Source organism: Notamacropus eugenii, chromosome 1 (genome assembly GCF_028372415.1).
Source record: "Notamacropus eugenii isolate mMacEug1 chromosome 1, mMacEug1.pri_v2, whole genome shotgun sequence".
Lineage (NCBI taxonomy): Eukaryota > Metazoa > Chordata > Mammalia > Diprotodontia > Macropodidae > Notamacropus > Notamacropus eugenii.
Window position 1 is genome coordinate 188,360,292 of NC_092872.1, and position 22,330 is coordinate 188,382,621.

At 40.6% G+C, this 22,330-nt stretch overlaps 1 protein-coding gene across 1 annotated transcript in view; it reads left to right on the top strand.

Moving 5' to 3' along the window:
- Window positions 1–9,238: 9,238 nt before the first annotated feature.
- Window positions 9,239–22,330, top strand: part of RBM20 (RNA binding motif protein 20) — a 233,425-nt gene continuing 220,333 nt past the window's right edge. Inside the window, exon 1 of the mRNA XM_072622164.1 lies at window positions 9,239–9,621. Coding sequence (XP_072478265.1) covers window positions 9,407–9,621 — 215 coding nt within the window. The 5' untranslated portion in view covers window positions 9,239–9,406. The remainder of the gene's footprint in view (window positions 9,622–22,330) is intronic.

Consider the following 22,330-nt stretch of genomic DNA (forward strand, 5'->3'; position numbering starts at 1 on the left):
CCAAAGAAAGACACTGAGCAATAGGGAGCCATCAGAGTTTATTGATCAAGTAAATGACGCAGTCAGATCTGGGCTTTAGGAATATCAATTTGGTAGTAATGTAAAGGATGGATTCTAAAAGGTAGAGACTTGAGGCAGGGAGGGCAATTTGGAAGCTATTACAATAGTACAAGAGGGAAGTAATTAGCATCTGAACTAGAGTGATGACCAAGTGAGGGAAAAGAACTATGGTCACTGGAGGTGTTGCCAAGGAAGACTTGTTAACTGACTGGATATTGGAAGGAGGTGGGAAGAGGTAGAGAATAAAAAGTTGAAGAGGACTCCAAAGCTTTGAACTTGGAAAGCATATGGCATCTTCAGTGGATTTAGAGAAAACCAAAAAAAATGGATGATTCAGAGAAACTAAAATGTAGTGAAAAGGAAATGAATTGATCTAATGCTAGAAACCCCATAAAGAGCAAAAAAAACCAAACCAAAACAAAACCCAAAACCAAAAAAAACCACAGCAGAATTGGTTTGCAAATTGAATAATAGTACATTTTGAGCCTGGTAAAAATAAGCTATAACCGTGTGAAAAATAAGTCATAGTTGTATGATACTATTTGGTCCCTAACATAAATAAAATCTTTTATTTTTTAATATTCTTCAGATATTCCGTGTCCCAAATTATTACTAATAATAGCTAACATTTACATAACATTTTAAGGTTTGCAAAATACAAATATCTCATTTGATTCTATTTGACAAAATAGGATATTAATATTATCATGCATTGGACCTGATTCAGTTAGTCCACTGATAGTTTAGGTCCAATATTAGAATGAAAAGAAATACAGGTCATACATATTACAAGTTAATAAAAAGAGGCTTAGTCAAATATAACATACTCAGAAAAGGATAAGGAAACCTATCTGGTCAGTAGGGCAGGGCATGCTGACTCCTCTGGCTTTGGAACATCTGTCTAGTGTGATGATCCTCAACTTTATATGGGCAAGTCTTTTTATGTTCATATCTGGCCATCATTCTACCTCAAAGAATCTGAGACCTGGGAAAGACCTTAGCTTAAAAAAGGCCAAGATCACCTGCTGCATCCTGGGCTATTGCCAGTTTTCTTGACTTTTGACTTGTCACTGGAGGAGAGAGGAAGACTGATCGTAGCTCTGTCTCACCTAAATCCAATTCACCCACAAATCAAGACATGATGTCGCTGGTCCTATTCAAGAACAAGGAACAGACAGCCACCACAACACAGCTTTGTGGCCACCACAAAGCTGGATCATTTGTAAAGTAGTTTAAGCTTTAGCCTCCTGAACCAACTGAGCCTTGGGAACTAAGTTAATCCTCATGGGAAGGGAGGGGAGCTCTAATAGATATTGATCCTATCAGAAATGTCAAGGAAGCATTCACATATCATGGCTAATATTCAACAACTGGACTATGTCTACTCAAATCTAGAAAACCAGTAGATTGTACCTGTGGCAAGATTTCTGTTCTCAGACTAATGGTTTATTCAAATGGTGGCTGCTACATTCATAAGAACTTGTCAGGACATCACAATAGTACATTTTGAGCCTGGCAAAAATAAGCTATAATTATGTGATAAATAACCTGAAGCTATATGGTACTATTTAGTCCCCAATGTAAATTGTCGCTTTTATTTTTAGCATCCTTTGGATATGATGTGTTCCAAATTATTAATAATAATTAATAATATATTTATTATTAATAATGATAATATAATACATTTATATAACATTGTAAAGTTTGAAAAGTGCTTTACAAATACCTCATTTAATCCTCACAACAACCCTGGAAAGTAGGGGCTATTATTATATCTATTTTATAGATGAGAAACCTGAGGCAAATAGGTTAATGACTTGCCCAAGATCACACTTACTAGTGTCTGAGGTCAGATTTGAATTTAGATTTTTCCTGACTCCACATCCAAGACACTCTACTGTACCACTTAGCTGCTTATATATAAACAAATTATTAAGTTTGATGGGATTCAAGAAATATGTATTAAGCACCTACTATATATAGATTATATTTTATTAAGGATAGGGAGAGGTAGACACACACACACACACACACACACACACATATATATGTGTGTATATATCCATGTATTTATCTGTATATATTTCCACCCTCACTGAGCGTAGGATAAGCCACGTATACAAATCATTGTAATAAAAAATAGAACATAATAGGGAGATAGAAAATGCTATTTGAGGTATGAAGAATTAAGATAATTTCTACTGTGGGATGTGAAGGAAGACTTTATCAGGGAAGGAGATATATTTGGGAAAGCACTGGTCCACAGAGGCATGCTCTACTAATTTTCTGACTTTCATGAACATTACGGACTTCAGCCACAGTATTTATTTTCATCCCAAGGAGCTTTGACTTTATTGGCATGGTAAGTCCCTTATTCAATGTAATTCCTATCCCCTTCATGCATTGTCTTTCAGTCAAGCAGTGAGTGAATTAATACGCATTTATTGAAGATCCTACTGTGTGCCAGGAACTAGGCTAAGGTGCTGGAAATACAGAGAAAGGCAAAAGATTGTCTTTACCCTTGAGGAACTCACAATTTAATGGGGAAGACCATAGGAAAACAACTATGTGCAAACAAGTTCTATACAGAACAAATAGAAAAAAATCATGGGAGGCCAGGGAAGCCAGGAGGTGGAGATGAGGAGGGAAAGCATTTCAGGCATGGGGGATCACAGCCAGAGAAAATGTACGGAGCTGAGAGACATAGCGCCTGGTTGGAGGAACAGCAGGGAGGCCCGTGTCAATGGAACTGAAAGTATGTGTAAGGGATTAAGGTGTAAGAAGACTGGAAAGGTGAGTCCATGGGTGGGGAAGGGGGGTTGGGGGAGTGGGTTATGAAGGGCTTTGAACACCAGACAGAGGAGCTTATATTCAATCCTGGAGGCGACAGGGAGCCACCAGAGTTTATACAGCCACCTCAGTAGTGGATTGGAAGTTTCTTGAGCAGTGACAGTCTTACTTTTTTGTCTTTGTAACTCTAGCACCAAGCACAATGCCTGGCACAACGCAGGTGCTTAAAAAAGTGCTGCTCACGTATAACCTATATCAGATTGCTTACTGTTTCAGAGAGGAGGGAAGGGAGGGGGAGAGAGAGAGAATTTGGAACTCAAAATTTTAAAAAACAAATGTTAAGAATGGTTTTTACATGTAATTAGGGGAAAAGCAAAATATTTTAAAAAGAGAAAAGTGCCTGTTGAGTGATTTGTTGAGTGATTAGTAGACAGACGCTCAGAGTTTCATTGGCTAGAAGTATTTATGACCTGGCGGCACTCATGAACGAAGAACTCTCCAAACTTAGATTGATCTTTAGACAACAGATACACAGTTCATCCCTAGGACTTGTATTCAAAACCATTCCATTTTGGTAGGGTCTGCCAGAATTTGTCCACTTCAGTGTCTGAGATCCCAGAGTTGGGTACGCACCATGATGAGGTAGGTATTGGAATAGTATTTTAGCAGAGGCCAAAAGCAATATATAACACAAAATAATGCAGTTCACCCATTGGAAAATCTTGGAACATCTGTCAGATGCTGATGTTCAGGCCAAAGTAGATGTTCCAGTTCCTGACTTCTCTGTCTTCAATCTGTGAGTTTTCTAGTTGTTGTACCTGCTCACATTTTTCCGACAGATCAAGAAGGGCGTGCTTCTTTCTGTGTGGTGGCTAAAAAGAGCAATGTTTACCAGCCATTCATCTCCCAGCCATGCTCTCAGTTCTATCAACTCCCGATGAGTCACCCAATATTTTTCTCACTCCTCTAATTAACTATGTGGCTCATCCTTTGGGCCTATAAAAGCCAGACTGACTTTCACAGCCTTTTTTGTTGCTGCAACTGAAGAGGACTCTCTACCTGCCCATTCCTCAGAGGAATAAAGGAGAAAATCATTTAAAATTTAGAAAGATTTTAAATGACTTGTAAAAATAAGATTGATTTAGTCTTATAATGCATTCTAGGGCTATAAGATAAATTAGATCACTTTAAAAAGCTATCCCCTGCCTCTTCCTACAATTTGCCCCATTTCAAATTGCCACTATATCAAGGCACGTATAAGATGAGAGATAGATAAAGAAAGACAGAGAGAGACCAACAGACACACACAGAGTGTATGTGTGTTTGTGTGTGTGTGTGTGTGAGAGAGAGAGACAGAGAGACAGAGACAGAGAGACAGAGAGAGAGAGAGAGAGAGAGAGAGAGAGAGAGAGAGAGAGAGAGAGAGAGAAGAGAGAACATTAATTATTTATTGCATACTAGGCATACAAATACAAGCAAAAAACAGACAGTCTCTCCCTCAAGGAACCAAACCTTTCCCTTTATTTTTTAAAAAAGTGTCTTTATTCTGAATTTAAGCACCAAAAAAGAGCATTTCCATACACATAGCAGAATACAAAAAACTTCTATATAAATATGAATTTCCATTTCATACATTTTATTTCAAAAAAAGCATACAATAAAATTTTCACATTATTTTCAAAATTATCTTGCTTGTTGGTGTTTCCTTACCTTCTATATTTAAAAAAATGTTACAATGACCCTCTTTTGGGGGGAAAGGGATATCACTGTGGCTAAACCTCCCTCCTCTTGAATGACCTTCCTCAGTTAACCAAAAGGAAAACAAACTCTTGTAACAAGTATACGCAAGCAAAATAGGTCCATGTAGAGGCCACGTCCAAAAATGTATTTCTATACCTTGTGTCTCTCTCTTTGCAGGAGAAGGGTTTAACATGCTTCATCATAAGTCCTTTGGAGACATGGTTGATCATTATCTTAGTTCCTAAGTTCTACAAAGTTGTTTTTCTTCACAATGTTGTTGTCTGTGTACAAACAGTTTTCTTGGTCCTAATCACCTGTCATTTCATTAGTGCAATCTACCCGGGATTCTCCGAAATTGTCTCTATCATCACATTCTTTCTAGGTTTCTTTGTACTCCTGTGTTTGCATTTCATTTCCTACTCAACTGTGGTTTTTTTCATCAGAAAAGTCTTCTTTTCTCTTAAAGATCTATTTATCCCTCTGTAGGGTTGTATTCAACTTGTCTGGGTAAGTTATTCTTGGTTGCAAGCCTATCTTCTTTGCCTTTTGGAATACTGTATTCCAAGATCTCTTTAGAAGCTGCCAAGGTTATATTGACTAAGTTTATATTGTTATATTGACTAAAGTTCCTTGGTATTTGAGCTACTTCTTTCTGCATAGTTGAAGTACTTTCTTCTTTGACCTGGGAGCTCTGTATTTTGGCTATGACATTCATGGGGCTTTTCCTTTTAGGATTTCTTTCAGGAGATGATCCATGAATTCTTTCTATCTTTACTTCACTCTCTGGTTCTAATAAACTTAGGCATTTTCATTCATGATTTTTTGAGATGTAATGTCTAGCCTTTTTCTGTAAAGAAAAAAACCCGTTGTTTTCATTGATTCTTAATCTTTTCTTCACCCATTTTCCAGGTCAGTTGTTTTTGACTACATAGCTTATAATTTCTTCTATTTTTTTCAATCTTTTGACTTTGTTCCAATATTTCTTGTTATGCCATTGACTTTTGCTTGGTAAATTCTAGTTCTCAGGGCTTTCATTTCTTGGGATATGATTTACTTACCACTTTTATAAGCTCCTTATTCTCTTTACAATTCTATCCTCAAGAATTTTTATTTCTTTCTTTACTTCATTTCTTCTAGATATTCATATAGTTCTTATGGAAAATCCTTTTCTTTCCCTTCAAGTTTCTGCTTGCAGTTGTAATGGAGTTAGATTTGCAACAATTTTTGATACTGTTTGGTGGTTTTTATCTATTTATTTGTTTGTTTGTTTATTTATTCATCTCTCCAGCTTTCTATGTGCTGGGCATTGAATTGAGGCTTTGTGCTGACTCCAAGCTCTGTTGCCTGCTGCACTTCTGGGTGCGTGTGGTTTCATCCTGAGTCCTATTGATTTTTGCAATGACTGATACCTTCTAGAGTAATCTGGTTGTATCTTTGAGGTGCAGAGTTCTGGATCTTTGACACTTTCTCTGTTGTCTTGAGACCATGCTAGTCATGGAGGCTGGGGCTGGGTGGTCTTAGTTTGAGCACTGTAGTGCCATGCTGGTCATTTTCCTGTCTGGGCCTTTCAAGGTCCCTACCATGGATCTTTCTGACCACACTAAAGGTTTGTCAGAGAAGCATTCTGTTCTTGTTGCCCCCAGACACAAAGGCTTGAAGGCTATATATATCCCAATCCTTGCTGTTCTGGTGTTCTCTTCACTGGAGGGATCACCTTCCTTGTTACCTGTGGGCATCTGGCTGAGTTTTTCTGAAGTTCTGGGATGGAAGATTCATTTACAGAATTCACTTTCTTAATTATTATTTGATCTGGTGTGAACTTCAGGGCTTGGTGTAGGGAGGTATTTAAGAACTAGGTGGTCTGCCTCAAATTTCGGTATCCATCTTGGCAGGAAGTCTCATTTCTTTAGATGAAGCTGCTGAAAGGTTCATCCCTTTCCTGGTCCTTCTAGGGACCTGAACCACTGGTTGGAAAGGTTCAGGGGATCAAAATCAAGAGGAACATGGAGAACACAGGAGGGAGCAGGTATTCTGAGGAGTTAAGAGTCAGGGTTGGTGCCTTGGGCTAGTGAGCAAAGCAAAGCAATTCAAACTGCAAAGTAAGGAGGATAAAAAAAGAACTATAACAGAAAACTGAGTATATATATGTATATATGTGTGTGTATATATATTATATGCATATTATTATATATTATATGTTATATATACATATTATATATATTACACACACATTATTATATATATATATACACATATATATGGCAGAAGTCTGTGAAGCCAGTTGCTGAAGGTATCTGCAAAACCTTCAAACTTGTAACTAGCTAATATTGTACCTAAGGACAAGAATAGAAAAAGTGCACCCCCATAATTTCATAGTAATTATTTTGGCTACTGTTTATATTTTTGTGTGCTTTAGGGCTGTCTGCCAAAGATAACTGCCTTACTTGTCTTGTTCTCATTACAGTTTTGCTTATCTACTTGGGCCATAGTGTTCTGAGTCCAAATCATAGTTTTGGAGACTATCTGGTGGGTGAATTTTGCTTTCAAAAATGTATATTTAGTTCTAACTTCCCACCTATAGGTGAATTAACCAGAGAAGGTGCAATTTAATGAATAGAAAAATAATTGACTATAAATAAACTTCTGCTACAAGAGCCTCTTAAAAATCAATCTTTAGAACAGGTATTTTGGAGAATGGAGAAATCTGCACCTTCCAACATTATGACCATCCATGTGCCCAGTAATTGTAAATTGTTTCAATATGAATGACAGTTAAAAAGTTTAGGGCTTTTTGGAGTCATGACTATCTGGAGTATTTGTGTATACAATGGCACCAGATAGAAGTTCAGAAGGAAGCCTGGAGTAGTGCAGGTTCAAAGTTGGGAAACTAAGAGTGGACAGAGTGCTGGACCTGGAATCAGGAAGGTCTGAGTTCAAAGTCAGGTTCAAACTTCCCAGCTTTGGGGCCCTGGGCAAGTCACTTAAACTATGTCTGCCTCAGTCTCCTCATTTGTAAAATGGGAATGATAAGGATAGCATCTACCTCTCAGGGTTGCTGTGAGGATCAAACGAGACATTTCTTAAGGAATTTGCAAACCTTAAAGTTTGCTGGAAAGGACTTTGGAGATCTTCTAGTTAAATACCCTCATAGGAAAGTAACCCCCATCAAGATCATGAGGCTTGCTCAAGGTCACACGACCAGAAGCTGGGTTTTCAAACTCAGGTGTTGACTCTAAATAGTCTTTTTTTTCTTATCCGACTCTGTACTGGAGTCAGGAGATACCTATGGTTAAAGTGCTATGTGACTGAATTATTATTAATCTCCAGTTCTCCCCCCACCCCATCCTCTTTACGAACCGTAATTAATTTCAATTGCTGCCTTATAATACAAAATACCTACATAGCACTCTCGACTCCTCCCACATAAAAATTAGTGTCTCGAGTCCTTTCTAGAAAGCAGCAGTGATGGTCACCATCATCATCAATAATAAGTAACATTTATCATGACATTTACTATGTGCCGGACATTGGCACACAAAGAAAGGCAAAAAAGCACTTCCTGCTCTTAAGGATCCCACAATCTAATGGAGTAGACAATCTGCATATAACTCGATATACATATAAGACATGTTCACTGTGGATGGAAGGTAAACTCAGAGGGAAGGCGCTAGTGAACGGGAGATGAGGTGGAGTGGGAAAGGCCTCTTGCAGAACGTGGGATTTGAGCTGAGAATCTGGAACGGAACCGGGGCATTCGAGGGATGCTGGTGTTCCCAGACAGTTCCAGGCCCATAGGGCCTGGGAAGTCTAAACCAAGGCCCCCATACTAGGCTCTTTCTTAGGATGGGAACCGTAGTGGTAAGATACGATATATTTCTTTTTGCACGGGGCGTGGGGGTGGCGTGTGGTATCTAAGGGGGGGTATTTTTGCACTCTCGGGCCTTCTTCGTGGCCCTGCACTATGCCACGACTGCCTCCACCCGGATTGATGCGGAGGGGCTGCGTGTGCCCGGGATACGTCTCCTGCCTCCCAATGTCAAGGCCAGCTCTGCGCCCAGGCTGCGCCTCCCGGCTAACCGGCTGCGGTCTGCGCCAGGACTGAGCCTCCCCTCCAGGAGAGTTCTGCATCTCTCTGCTCCAGCCTCGGGACTCTGCTCCCTCGGTACCCCCTCCCGACTGAGCAGGTTCAGGCTCTGCGCCCCTCTGCCTTCTCCCAGGGCTCTGCTCCGCCTTGCGCTCCTCTCGCTTTGGATAGCTCCGCGCCCTCCCGGCCTGTGCTGCTCTCGGGCTAGCTGGGCTCTCGCTACCTCCCCAGCCGCCTCGGCTCCGTGGGGGGCTCCTCTCCACCGGGGCCATCGTCCCCCATCCCCCATCGCTCCCTGGCATTGGTCGCTATGCCATAATGCTGCTGCCAGTCTGCGGACAGCCCCCGTTCCTGAACCGCCAGCAGACCTGCCGCCCCCGGCTGGGCCGGGGTTTGGGAGTGAGGGACTACACCGCGGAGGAGGAGGAGGAGGAGGAGGACGAGAAGGAGGAGGCGGCGGCGGCGGCGGCGGCGGCACCTCCTCCCCTCTCTTCCCTCCCCCTCCCCCTCCTGCTCTCCCTCCCTTCTGCCCCTTTCCTCCCCCTCCTCCCCTCTCGCCGCTCCCCTCCCCTCCCCTCACGGTGCCGCGCAGCGGGGAAGGACAAGGGGACTGCGGCGGGCCGGTGCGGACCCCGGGCACTTGGCGCACCGGGGCTCGCCCCCTTCGCTCTCCGCTCGTCCTCCGCTCCCTTGTCGCCTCTCGCCGCTTCTTCCCTGGCGCTCTGTCGCCGCATGGTGCTGGCCGCAGCCATGAGCCAGGAGCCGGAGACCAGCGGCCGCGAGCAGCCAGACAGAGATGCCCGCACCCTGGCTGCCTCCGCAGCCGCCGCCCCCCCGGGACTCCTGGGACCCCCGGGCCACCGAGGAATGCAGCAGCCGCTGCTGCCGCCACCCCTGCCACCGCCACCCCCGGCGCCCCAGGCCGCCTTGCCTCAGATTCTCCAAAAGTAAGAGGATGGGGAGGAGGGTGTCGTGTGTGTGTGTGTGTGTGTGTGTGTGCGTGTGTGCCTACCTTTGGATACCCCCTCCTTTGCTTCATCCTCCTCCCCAAACAGGATTTTTGCTGTGCTTTCTCTAGGGCTTTTAGCCAAGACAAGTTTTCTTGAGGGGAGACATGCCTCTTATCGGAATTATTCTGGTTCTGCGTGTCTCTGTGTGTGTCTTTGTGTGTGTGTGTGTGTGTGTGTGTGTGTGTGTGTGTGTTTGCAGGGATGGGGGTGGGGGCGAGAAGGAAAATACCTTGAGCAACACATCAGTCCACAGACCTGTTTCCCCATCTTCTTGTCCTCCCTATTCAAGGGATGTTCCTGGAATTCTTCCAGGCTGGAACAACTCAAATCGAAGGAAAATCCAAGCAGAGCAGCTCGCTTTTGGTGAGCTCTCTGGGAGCTTCCCTGGGGCATGTGGATGTTGGTGTGTACTGTTTTTGTATGCGTCGTGTGTCACACACACACACACACACAATTCTTTTAATTGTAGGCATAGAACAAAACAAGGAGATTGGGTGATGGGGAGTGAGGAGGATTATAAGCATTTCTTGTTGTTTGCCTTTGATTTCCCCAAATAAAGACAAACTCCTTTCTTTGGAAGATCCTCTTCACCAGAGGAGCTCAGACATACAAGCCGTTTTCTCTCATTTATGTCGAATGCCATCTTGTAGTCATTGTGAACGAAGTCACTCTTGGGGTGAATTTTGGGGCTCTCATTTTACTGGAATGTAAGTAGTTGGTAGTTTGTGGATGTTAAAAAATGTTGAAAACATTTTAAAGGTCTTTTGGGAAAGGAGAACAGACGAAAAGTCAAAGGTAGCATGGATTTTTTTTTTTTTCTCAGTGTGAATTTTTCAGGCATTGGTTTTAAGGCCTACTGGGCTGATACCTTTCTGTGTTCCCTTGGAAGTGTACATTCCTCTTTCCTGTAATGAAGTATTCAAAATTATCTTTAAGAAATGTTACATGTGTACATGCCTCTTTCCTGTAATGAAGTATTCAAAATTATCTTTAAGAAATGTTAGATGGTATGACTGTGAAGTATGTGGGAGAAACAGGACAACCAGAGAATTATATAAGAGTATAATAAAGCTTTATATTGAGCATACATGGCAGATGTGTTCTAATGGCCCATCTAAGATGACTTTTTTTAAAAAAAATAATTGTTTTGGCACTTGGAATTACACAAACTTATTAAAATGTGTTGAAAAGTGTCCAGACATTATGAATAAGTGGCAGTAAATTTATATTTAAATTCCACTGCTTTGAGGACTGACATATACATCAGTGAGAGAACAGAGAAAATTTCTGTTTGTCACCAAAGTTCTTTGACATCATGACATCTGCAGAGTGTTTCCAGGTTTCTTTTTGGAGTGGCAAAGTAAACAGTTTCTACGGTAATAAAGTTTTCCTTAGTGTTTCACTAAAAACCAGTTTTTGCTTTAATTGGCTATCTTGTGAAACTTTCAACAGTTGGTGACTTTGGAAATGGTTATTTTTATATAATTGCTTCTGTTTTTCTGAAAGCGTAATTGTTATTTCAAATATAGCTTGAAGTATATTTGATAGATCGTGTAACTTAGTATTAAAATACTCAGAGAAGACATAAATCATCCCACGAAAATTATTTCAATATAATGTAGATTCTTTTGAAAGCTAAATTAACCATAGTTAATTGAAAAATTTTGAATGTCTTTACTTTTAGAACCAACATGTAACGTGAAATTGTTTCACGATATAGTTTATTGAAATCATCTTAGCATGATGATTAGTGAACTTTTTGTGCCGTTTATTTTTAACTGGAAAAAATGAGAAACATTTATTTTTTATAAAATCTATATATGCATGACTATTTGTGAAATTTAGCTTGAGTTTGAGGGTTTTGGAGGAAATTAATCACTTAAAATTGAAGTTTAATTGCCATATGTACAATATTTCCCCCCGCACTCCAAAGCCTTCCTCCTCATTTAAAGAAGCACAACTTTGGAATGTTTCGCTTAAAAAATAAGGGTGAGTTTTTCAAAGATGGCCCCTGATGTCTGTAATCCTAGTTGTAGCAATAAGGAACACTTTTCTTCTTTTGGGTCTGGGTAATGGCGCAAAATGAAGGTGCAAAGCCCAGGGACCAATGAGTTTTTGTCAGTGAGAGCTGATGTTTATGTTTCAGAATCTTTCTTTAGAAGGATGATTTGGAACCTGTCATCCTCTCTCTACACGCTCAAATGTGCCAAGCCTAGAGGCCTGTATTGGGCTACCCGAGTCTTCCTTACCTCACCTCCCGAGGTCTTCGGCTGGCCACGCCGGATGCACGTATGAGAGAAAGGACGTTCCAGAGTCAAACAAGGGTTGAGCTTTATTACAGGGTTTCGGTTACAAGTGCAGGGGGATCTTCCTTAGGACGAAGAGGGGGAGATTTCCTAAGAAGGCTAAGCTTAAGGGAATGGAAGTAGAAGTACAAGCGGGGAGAGAGGGGGAGGGGAGAGAGGAAAGAAAAGAAGCGGAGCCCTACTTTTCTCTTTGGCTCCACACTTGCTAAGAGCTTTCTGGCTTCCTCAATCCTACTTAATCTTCAGCCACACAGTTTGCATCTCAATACCGTGCTGTTAGGTAACTAGGTGTGCTCCAATCCGGGACGACCTCGAGGGCAGGGAGACTCCACCCATCAGGTATCTCCGGGGGAGAGGCGGAAATACCCGAGCTAGCCGAGCTAGCTCGGTCTGACCTTCTCGAACCCCCGCTGTTCATGGAGGGCCTCGTAAGACTCTAAGATTTAGAAGTCCCACTTTTACCTGCCCGAGACTGTCCACACGGAATTGAGCTTCCAGTCCCAACATATCCCCTTCTTTGTTATGCGCGGAGCGCACCTGGCTCTAGAGCAAACAGTGGCTGGAGGCTGAGTGGATTAGGAAGGCCTTTAGCATATGAGTACCTTACAACAAGACTTCATTCACACAGAAATCTGCAGCTAGCACAACTGACAAAGGGAGGCATCAAATAAAACAAAGATGAAACTAAATGGCTGAGTTACAACAGGGGAAGTGCAATCAACTAAAATCCCAAAGCATATTTTAAGAGAAGCAGCTGGTGTAGGCGCCTTACACATCACCACTCCCTTAATCTTGCAAATGGATCTATACAGGTGGAAAATTGGTCACCTCCTCCCCACCCAAGTGTCCTGGGTTTGTGATATCAAAGTCCTCATTCAGCTGGCGAAAAAAGGATGCCTAGATGGGAAACTGTCAGCAGCAGTGTCTGCGGTTGTGATGAGGGCTGCTTCCTCTCTGGGCAGCAAGGTTAAAGCTGTCAGCAGCAGGCTCAGGTGGTGTATGATCCTTCTCCGGGGTCTCTGGGCTCTCCGGGGTCTCCGCCTCCTGCGTCTCCGTCGTCTCCGACCTCGGTTCCCACCTACGGATCCTTCTAATGGGAATCCACGCATCACCTTTTCCTGTGGAGGCACAAACATACCCTGGACCCCATATTAGTATCTTATACGGACCTTTCCATTTCCCTGAGGCCATATCCTTTACCATGGCCCATGTGTCTTTATATCCAGCCTGGGTATTACTTTCCTTGCGGGGTTGTCTTGGAAAAGTCACAAAATGTCTCATAGCTGGAGTAGTATGTGAGTTTTTTGAGACAGCTGTATCAAGCTCTGATTGTATTAGGCCTCTTTTTCCCCTTCTTTGTTTAGCGAGGATCGCCTTTAAGGTAAAGATGATAAGAATGCATAGTGGCTCTTTACTTAGGTATAGCTGCTGCCAGGAGCTTACAAATGCTTGATTAACATCTGTAAGGAACCTGAACTTTACTGATTTTTTCTTTTTAACAAACACAGGAGCATTCCAGGGTGCTAATTGCTCCTTAACCAATAGTTGTAGTGCCTGGAGTTTTTCTGGAGTCAAAGCCCAAATCGGGGTGTCTGACTTCCAATTCAAGGGTGGGGACTCCAGTGCAACTGCAATGGCCCTTACTAAAAATTTGATAGCTTCATCCCGAGGCGGCTCATAATGTCCCTGCCCCAGATGTTAAAACTAAGTCCTGGAATCACCAACGGCCATACGGTCCCTTGGCGATCCTCTGCCTCCCACTTTACTGGGTGCATTGTCTCTAAGGTATTTTGGCACCCTCCTATTCCCCACACTGGTCTCTGGCTTTCTTTAAGCTTCCAGTGCCTTAAGGGAAGGGCAATAGCTATGGGAAGCTGATCCTGGCCCCTCCCTGTACTTATTTCTTTCTGCCCAGGGGTAAGGCAGGCTCTGGCTAAGCTCTTCCAGTCATTAGGAGTCAGAATGAACTGACCGCTGAGAGTTTCAAGCATGGCTATAACAAAGGGTGAATTAGGGCCATGCTTGGTACAAGCCTCTTTAAGAGTCGCCACTCTCTTCCACTCTATAGGTATGTGGCTCCTCCGAACCCCACCGGGGACACTGGGGTCCGCTATTTCTAACACAGGAAATGTCCCTACATCTTCTCCATTCTCTATAGCCTTTCTTATTCCTTTTTCCAAACTGGACTGTGGCCCTGAACTGTCTGACCAATGGAGCAGGTTATAAGGAGGCGCGGAGGGAAGGCACGGCGTATTCTCCCCTGCCTCGCCTTTCCCATCCTCTAGATGGAGCTCCGAACCTATTTTTTCTCTACACTCCTTAACTTTCTGCTCGCCAGGGTTCTGCTCGCCAAGGTCCTCCCCTCCCCTCTCTCCGCTTCCACTCTTATTCCAATCCCGCCCTGGCCTCTCCGGCCCTTCCTTACAAAATTCTCGGAGGTCGTTTAACTCTATTGTGACCCCCGCCTCCCTGCATTCCCTGTGAAGTTTCTCAGCCCAGACCTCCTGTTCCTCTGGCTTTATTACTGGCAATTGATTCCTCATCCCTGCCCTTTTCCCAGGGGTTTGGGAAGCTTCTCTCCCCTTTCTCTCCTTCCGAATCTAGGATTCGGGACTCGCTTCTTTCACAGCCCCTTCCGGGTGTACCCCAAAAGCACCCAGGATTATCTACGCTCCCAATCCCTGTTGGGACGCCAACTGCCAAGCCTAGAGGCCTGTATTGGGCTACCCGAGTCTTTCTTACCTGTCCAGGTCTTCGGCTGGCCACGCCGGATGCACATATGAGAGAAAGGACGTTCCAGAGTCAAACAGGGGTTGAGCTTTATTACAGGGTTTCGGTTACAAGTGCAGGGGGTCTTCTTTCTTAGGACGAAGAGGGGGAGATTTCCTAAGAAGGCTAAGCTTAAGGGAATGGAAGTAGAAGTACAAGCGGGGAGAGAGGGGGAGGGGAGAGAGGAAAGAAAAGAAGCGGAGCCCTACTTTTCTCTTTGGCTCCACACTTGCTAAGAGCTTTCTGGCTTCCTCAATCCTACTTAATCTTCAGCCACACAGTTTGCATCTCAATACCGTGCTGTTAGGTAACTAGGTGTGCTCCAATCCGGGACGACCTCGAGGGCAGGGAGACTCCACCCATCAGGTATCTCCGGGGGAGAGGCGGAAATACCCGAGCTAGCCGAGCTAGCTCGGTCTGACCTTCTCGAACCCCCGCTGTTCATGGAGGGCCTCGTAAGACTCTAAGATTTAGAAGTCCCACTTTTACCTGCCCGAGACTGTCCACACGGAATTGAGCTTCCAGTCCCAACCTACACGCTCAAATGCCATTGGAACTAGGCATAAAATGGCAAGCCTTACAGGTCCATCTTTAATGCGCTGAAATTCGATCTGGTTATTTTGAAGCAACGTTTGCATAATTCAATCTGAGCCACCATCTTTATATTATAATTAGTAGACATTATAATTATACTGCTATCTTTGAAAAAAAGGTTATAAAGAGAGTTAAAATTCCACCACAGAGTGAACAATTCAACTTTTTTGGTTGGTACATATTTTGAAGGGAAGTTAGTAAACTAATGTTTTCAGTTAAATTCTCAATGAGAAGAATACATAGATATTTCAAATGTTTTTTTAGGGGACCTGCCCTCCTCCTATTTATAAAGTGAAGTAATTAAGTGCATTTGTGGAGAGGGATTTTGATCTGTTTAAATAAGATGGATACATTAATCTTGGTGCTAAGGACTATGGGGACCCTTTCACCTGCATACGTTCACCAAAAGTACTTTGTTAATATTTGCCAACTTTCACCAGTAATGTTTAAGACTGATAAAATACGAGTGCAGCCTCATAATCTCAACTAGCATTTAAAATAGCCTTACACACATGTATAGTGGAATGCTAACATAAAGAGATTTTTTGATGTGCCTAGTGGAAACCAGTATCATTGTTTTATTGTAAAAGCATATACAAAACCATTATCATTTATCTTTGTTTTGTTGGAGCAGAAGTTCTTACGTTGTGTGTGTGTGTGTGTGTGTGTGTGTGTGTGTGTGTGTGTGTGTATCATGGATCTTTTTGGTAGTCCGATGAAGCGTATAGACCCTTACTTTTCAAAACAATTTTTTTAAGAAAAATTAACAATTGAAGGAAATGCTAGCGAAAACAGAGATGTTATTTTTTTTCTCATCCAAATTCACAGACCTTTGTGAAATCTATCCACAGACCGACAGGTTAAGAAACCCTGTGTTAGTTACTACTTTTCAGTATGTTTCGTTTTCTTATTATTATACTATAAGCTTTTGAGTATTGTATTGATTCTATCCTTACCTCACCCTATCACCTTCCGTTAGTAATTAAGTCATTAGGAGGCTGCAGGCACTTATAGTGATAATCATGCTTTTTTGTGTGATAGTGCTTTTCACTTAAAAAAATCAGTTAAAGGACATTGAAGGCATCATCTTAATGAGTTTAAATGTATGATCAAACCGTTTTGACAGGTCATCAAAGAAATGCACAAGGTAGACCTGGTGTAAGTTTAGAAAATCAGAAGCTAAAATTTTATGACTTGACTGACAAGAAATACTTATTTTGATACCAGACAAAGACATGGAATGACTGGTAAATGTGTCTAGACATTTTGCACGAATTCTTCTGATGAGAAAGTTCTAATGTTTTCTTTCTAATGATATGGAATATTTTTCCTTGCTGATATTCAATCCCATTTTCTTGCTGATTTATAAGCCATTATATGACTTGTGCTCTTGCCTAATATTAAAAAAAATGTTGTTTGTTGAAAGTATACAGTATCTGTATCTATCAAGATACAGTATCTAAGTGAAATCAAAGTGAAATAGCCACGCCATTCTACACAATGAGCATAGGAATTATTAAAAGTATTTTTATGATGTGAACAAATGGATGAATTCTCTAAAATATACGATAAGTGAAATGTAGCAGCATATGTGGGACTGATTTGTTACAATACTGAATGTTTTACACATAGATGTTTCTATGTTTATGGGCCTTTAAAATGTTAATTTGCAAGCAATAAAAACATGTAAAATAGTAAATATTTGATAGACAGTCACCTTACCTTATGTGTGTGGATCATGAAAATACTTTGTACCCTACAGTTTTGTTTTCTGACATTTAGAGTTAGGTCAGTAACAGTGAGATGCGATACCTTCACTATCGTCAGAGTAGGCAAAGTGAACACTTTATTATAAATGTAGAACACATGAAAAGTAATAAGTAATTTCAGAAAACTGTAGCTTTATACATTCTGAATGTATTCCTAAGGTTCTGCCTATACAAGTAGTAGCAGGATACAAGTAGTAGTTTGTAGTGAGAGTCCATTAACTATGAAAGACATGCTTAAGATTTATATCTAGAATTCAGGGAAGGAAATTAAGAATTTGCCAAAGAGGAATATTATCTCAATAGTATTTTTTAGCACACAATTTTGTTTTTAGGAAGGACAGAATTTTAGACATCTGAGATTTCTAAAATCTCACCAGTTTGGGCCAGTTTTAGGAGGAACAAGGATACACATGTTGAAAGAATTTTGAAAATTTTAAATACCATCTTAAAGTGCACATAAGACAAGCAGTCAACAGGGCAAAACATCTGATAAGATTAAGCTACTTTTCTCAAAAGAACGAAGGACAGAGGCCAACTTCATTCCTGGCTTCCTGAAGTCTCTTCTTAGTTTAGGAAGACAGAAACAATAACAGGTTTTTGGGGGGGATGAGGGGGTAGGGGGAGAAGTAGTTGTTTTTATTTGATGGTTTTTAGGAAAATTTGCCTTCATTATCTATTTGGCACACAGGATTGGTATTTAGAGAAGTGTAGTCATCCAGTTAGGAGTCTTTTTCAAGTCCCCAGAGAGGTCAGTAATATGAAATGTAGTGCATTATTCTCATTAGTCATGGTAAGAGGCTTTATTACACATGGTCCACAGAGCTGTTATTAAACTGTATTTAAACTGGTGCCACAGGGGAAAAGAACCATTTCTTTCTGTATGTTCTAACTCTTCTGTCACTTCTGTTTTGCTCTTTTCTTGCCTTTTTTGCTAAGCAGGAGGTTTCAAAATCCTAGCTCCAGATGTGGTCTGAACTAGCAATCTTCTTATATATTCTTAGATTTCTGGCAAAAGCTCAGGGTGCTATTCAAAGTGAAATAATGCCAAACTGTTAAGCTTCCTCCCTTTTCTAATCTTTTTCTTTCTCCCTTCTTTCATTGTCTTTCTTCCTTCACTCCCTCTTCTCTCCTCTCCCTCGTTCCTTCTTTCCTTCTTTCTTTTCTTCTTTCCTTCTCTCCCTTCTCCTCCTCTTCCAATCAATTCCAATATTCTTCCCAACTCCACTTCCCTGTCTAGCTGCAAAGTTTAGTTCTTAATAAAGAACTTAGTAAATCAAATTAATAATAAGATCAAGAAGCAATGTTGTAATGATATTGGACCTTGAGTTTCTCCTATGGATTATAGAATAAAATAAAAAGAAAAATAAACCAAGGTGGCTGGTCTGGAGTCCCAAAGGAAGAAAATATAAGTACATCCTATTTCTTCATCCTACCTACCTCCAGTACACCTTGTCTGTCAGGAGCAGGATAAAGACTCTTATTCCACATTATCTTATTTAATCTAGTTTTTGTTACCAACCACAGCAGTGACTGTGAGGGCCCAGCCAATATGTATATGCTTTTGTACATTTTAACATGGAGAATTGTTGCTAAGTTTTACAGCTATAATGGGTGATAACCATATTTAGAGTTAGAATGTAGAAAACTTTCGCAGGGAGCAAGGTAGAGTCACCTGTATTTCAGCATAAGAGTAAAGAAGCTAATGCATGGTTCACATAAAGAAGCATATGACAAAATAGCGGGGAATTTCCATTTTACTCCATCAAAGTTGACTGGATCTCAGATGTATAACTGTGTTCTCTATATAGGAAACCCAATATTTCTCCTCTGCAGTTCCCACTGGTGAGAAGGCTGGGAAATGTTTGCTTTAATTAAGAAGTTGGATTTTTAATCATGTGTGTGAATTTGATCTCTGAAACTGTGGTGTGGATATTAGTGCTCTGCAGATGTGTGCTTTTCCATGATGGGTGGTCCGAACAGAACAGAACCAGGAAAGAGACATTCTAAAAGATTCATTCTTTGAAAGGAGAAATCTAGCTGGTTATGTTTGGGTTCGCCACTGCTATTTGGGGAGGAAATAAAGGGGAAAATAAGTTATTTTAGTTTGGGTTAGTGCACAGCCAACCAATAACTACGGTTTAAAGTTTTCCCAGCCAAATAATTCAGTCATATTCATTGATTCCCCTCTTTATTCTCATCTCTTCTGGTCTTGCAAAATCCCCTGGTGGTTTATGAGAAAATTTTTCCTTCTTGCTGACAGCATATCAGTAGGGGCAGTGGTGGTATACATTGATGTTAATGTAATTTATAGGCAAGAAGGGGACAATTGAATAATTTGTCTTAAACAGTAAGACTACACTATACAGTTCACATTGCTTCCTGGATGTTTCCCTTATGTTTCAAGGTAGAAGCAGCAGACTTGGTGGTATGGATGGATTGGATTTTTTCCCCCTGAAAACAATTTTCACGCTTCTTTTCTACTTCATATTGCATTTCGTTAAGGATGTCCCTGAATTGTCATTTAGTCAAGACTCTTCCTTCACACTTGATTTTCTCTTGATTAAACCAGTTGAGGCAAAGACAACACAAATCACAATGTCCCAAATTGGAAAACCACCATGTGCCATTGAGATATTTTAAATATTTTTTGGAGGGAGAAGTGCTCCTATAGATACTTTACTATATACATGCATATGCATAGGCATCACAATGTAGATTTATTAATTTAAAGCAAATATAGTCATTAAATTATAGTAGTAAAATCTTGCTAAGGACCTACTTTAATGAATAAAAATATATTCTGAAGGTAATCATACAGTTTTATTTTAGAAATGACTAAAAATTCGTCTGTCCAGCCTCTAATTAAATCAGGTTTCCCTTTGGTGACATCCTTAAGAAATGACCATTTGCAATCTGAAGACTTCTAGTGACAATGAATTACCTTTCAAAGCAATTCATTCCTTTTTTGTACAATTCTAATCATTAAGAATCTTTTCCCTAAGTTGAACCAAAATGTGTTGTCCTGTAATTTCCACCTATTGATCAAAGATCTGCCCAAGAATGAGACAAACAAACCTTGTCAGTTTTCTACATTCTTCAGATATTTAAAGACAATACTCATGTCCCCCTCAGTTTTCTCTTATCTAAATGTTAAAGTTCCTTCACATAATTCTTGTAGTTTTCCTAAATTTATTGCTGGCTACTAGAACTGGCGTGAGAAGACACTATTGTGTAATGAGGCAAGAGGGTTGGGGTGATTTTATTCTGAAGCTGTATTATCAGAAGTGGCCTTTTGAGTATATGAATTGTACCCCAAAATTTAGGTGATACTGGAGTTTGTCAAATATAAGAAATGAGTATCTTTCCTGAAAATTAATTCCAAATAAAATAATTCCTTTAAGTGAATCCTAGAGGAAAGAACACTGAGCTGGGAGTCAGGAGGTCTGGGTTTGAGAGCTGGTTTTCCCATTTATTGGCTGTGTGACCTAAGGCAAGCTTAGCTATCTCTTTTGTCCTTTAGTTTAACTTCTGTAAAATTGTTGTAACTAAATTGTTTCTAATGCTAACATCTGACTGTGTGACAGAGTATGTAAAATGTTTCATGCCTTTTATCAGATATAGTAGCATTTATCCCTCACCACTTAAAAACTTTTAGGTATATAGGCATGTATCTATAAGGGTCACACTAACTGTATGACCCTGGGCAAGTTACTAAACCTCTGTTTACCTCAGTTTCCTCAACTGTAAAATGGGAATGATAATAATAGCACAGGTTTGCTGTGAGGATCAAATGAGATAATGTTTGTAAAGTACTTAGTATGGTGTCTGGAACATAGTAGGTCTTATATATTCTCTGTCTTCAAGTCTAAAAAATTAATGACCAGATAAATGCCTCTTCTGTTATTTACAAAGAACATCACTCAAGACCTAAGATATATATAGTAATGTTAAAAAAAATTAGGTTATCCTTTTTTAAAATTTGGGAATTTTCAGTTCAAAGAATTATTTTGGAGAACCAGATTTTTATGATTTAGTTTACAAAAAAGATAGTATTATTTACTTGAAAAAAATTCATCAATGATAATATGTTTAATGTAGAACATGGTATGCCAGAGGAAGAGTCTTAAATTTTTCCCTTGATAGGAAATTTGCTTGTGGGGCATGTAAAAGCATTAACAATATGCACTTGTATTGTCATCTGTATTTACTGTCCATTGATCTATATTGTGCTTTAAGCAAGTGCTTTTCACCTGAAAATTGCTTTTTTTCCCCTAGGAAATTTCCAGAATTTCTCTACCTCTTCTGAGGGATCAGAGTGCTTACTATAAATTGATATAGGCCTGAATCTTGCATATGTGACTTATTTTTTTCCTTAAGTCTGCAGATGCCACTGACACTCATATGTGCTGTCATTTCCCAGACAGCCACATAGTTGATCATATTTGCCATGTCCTAGGACAGTAAAGAATCTTAATACTTGAAAAGTCCTGAAAAGGCCTTTGAGAAAAGAAAGGAGATGAGCTGTGTTATGATTTATAGTTTATTTTTTTAAAATATATTTACCTATTGGGTTTGGGTTGATTTGTCCCTATATTTAGAATCCAGGAATTGACATCAGCTCCAGTCTTGTCATTTTACAGATGAAAAAACTGAGACCTAGAGAGGTAAAGTGATTTGCTCAAGGTCATGCTAGGAGTCAGTGTCAGAGTACGTCTGCTGATTTCTAGACCCATGCACTTCACACTATGCTATGCTTTTCAGGGTTTCTAGAAACAGAGGGAAAGAAACATAACCTGTTTATGAATTGGTCATTGATCCTTTTAGCTCTGGTCTGCCAGACTTCTCCCATCACGATTCAGCAAAGTGCTCTTCAATATTTACAGTCAACTCTTTGCCTTTCCTAAGTCCCCCTAATCATGGGCTTCTTTCCACACCTTAGTAGTAGATATACTCTTTCAAGGTAACGTTCCAAATTTTGCTCTCTTGCCAAGCAGAAATTTAACATTTTCCTGTCACTTTCTAGCCCAAGGTTAGCTTTCAATGAACATGCAATTATGATGTCTTAATGGGCAGAAAACACACACCCTGTTTTCAGCCACCCTGAAGAATTTCTGTTTCTCCTCTTTCTTTTAACATTGAAAAGTGAAGTGTTCAGTGAAGGGTTACTTTTAATATTTTTATTAACAAGAAAATAATTTAACTTATTGA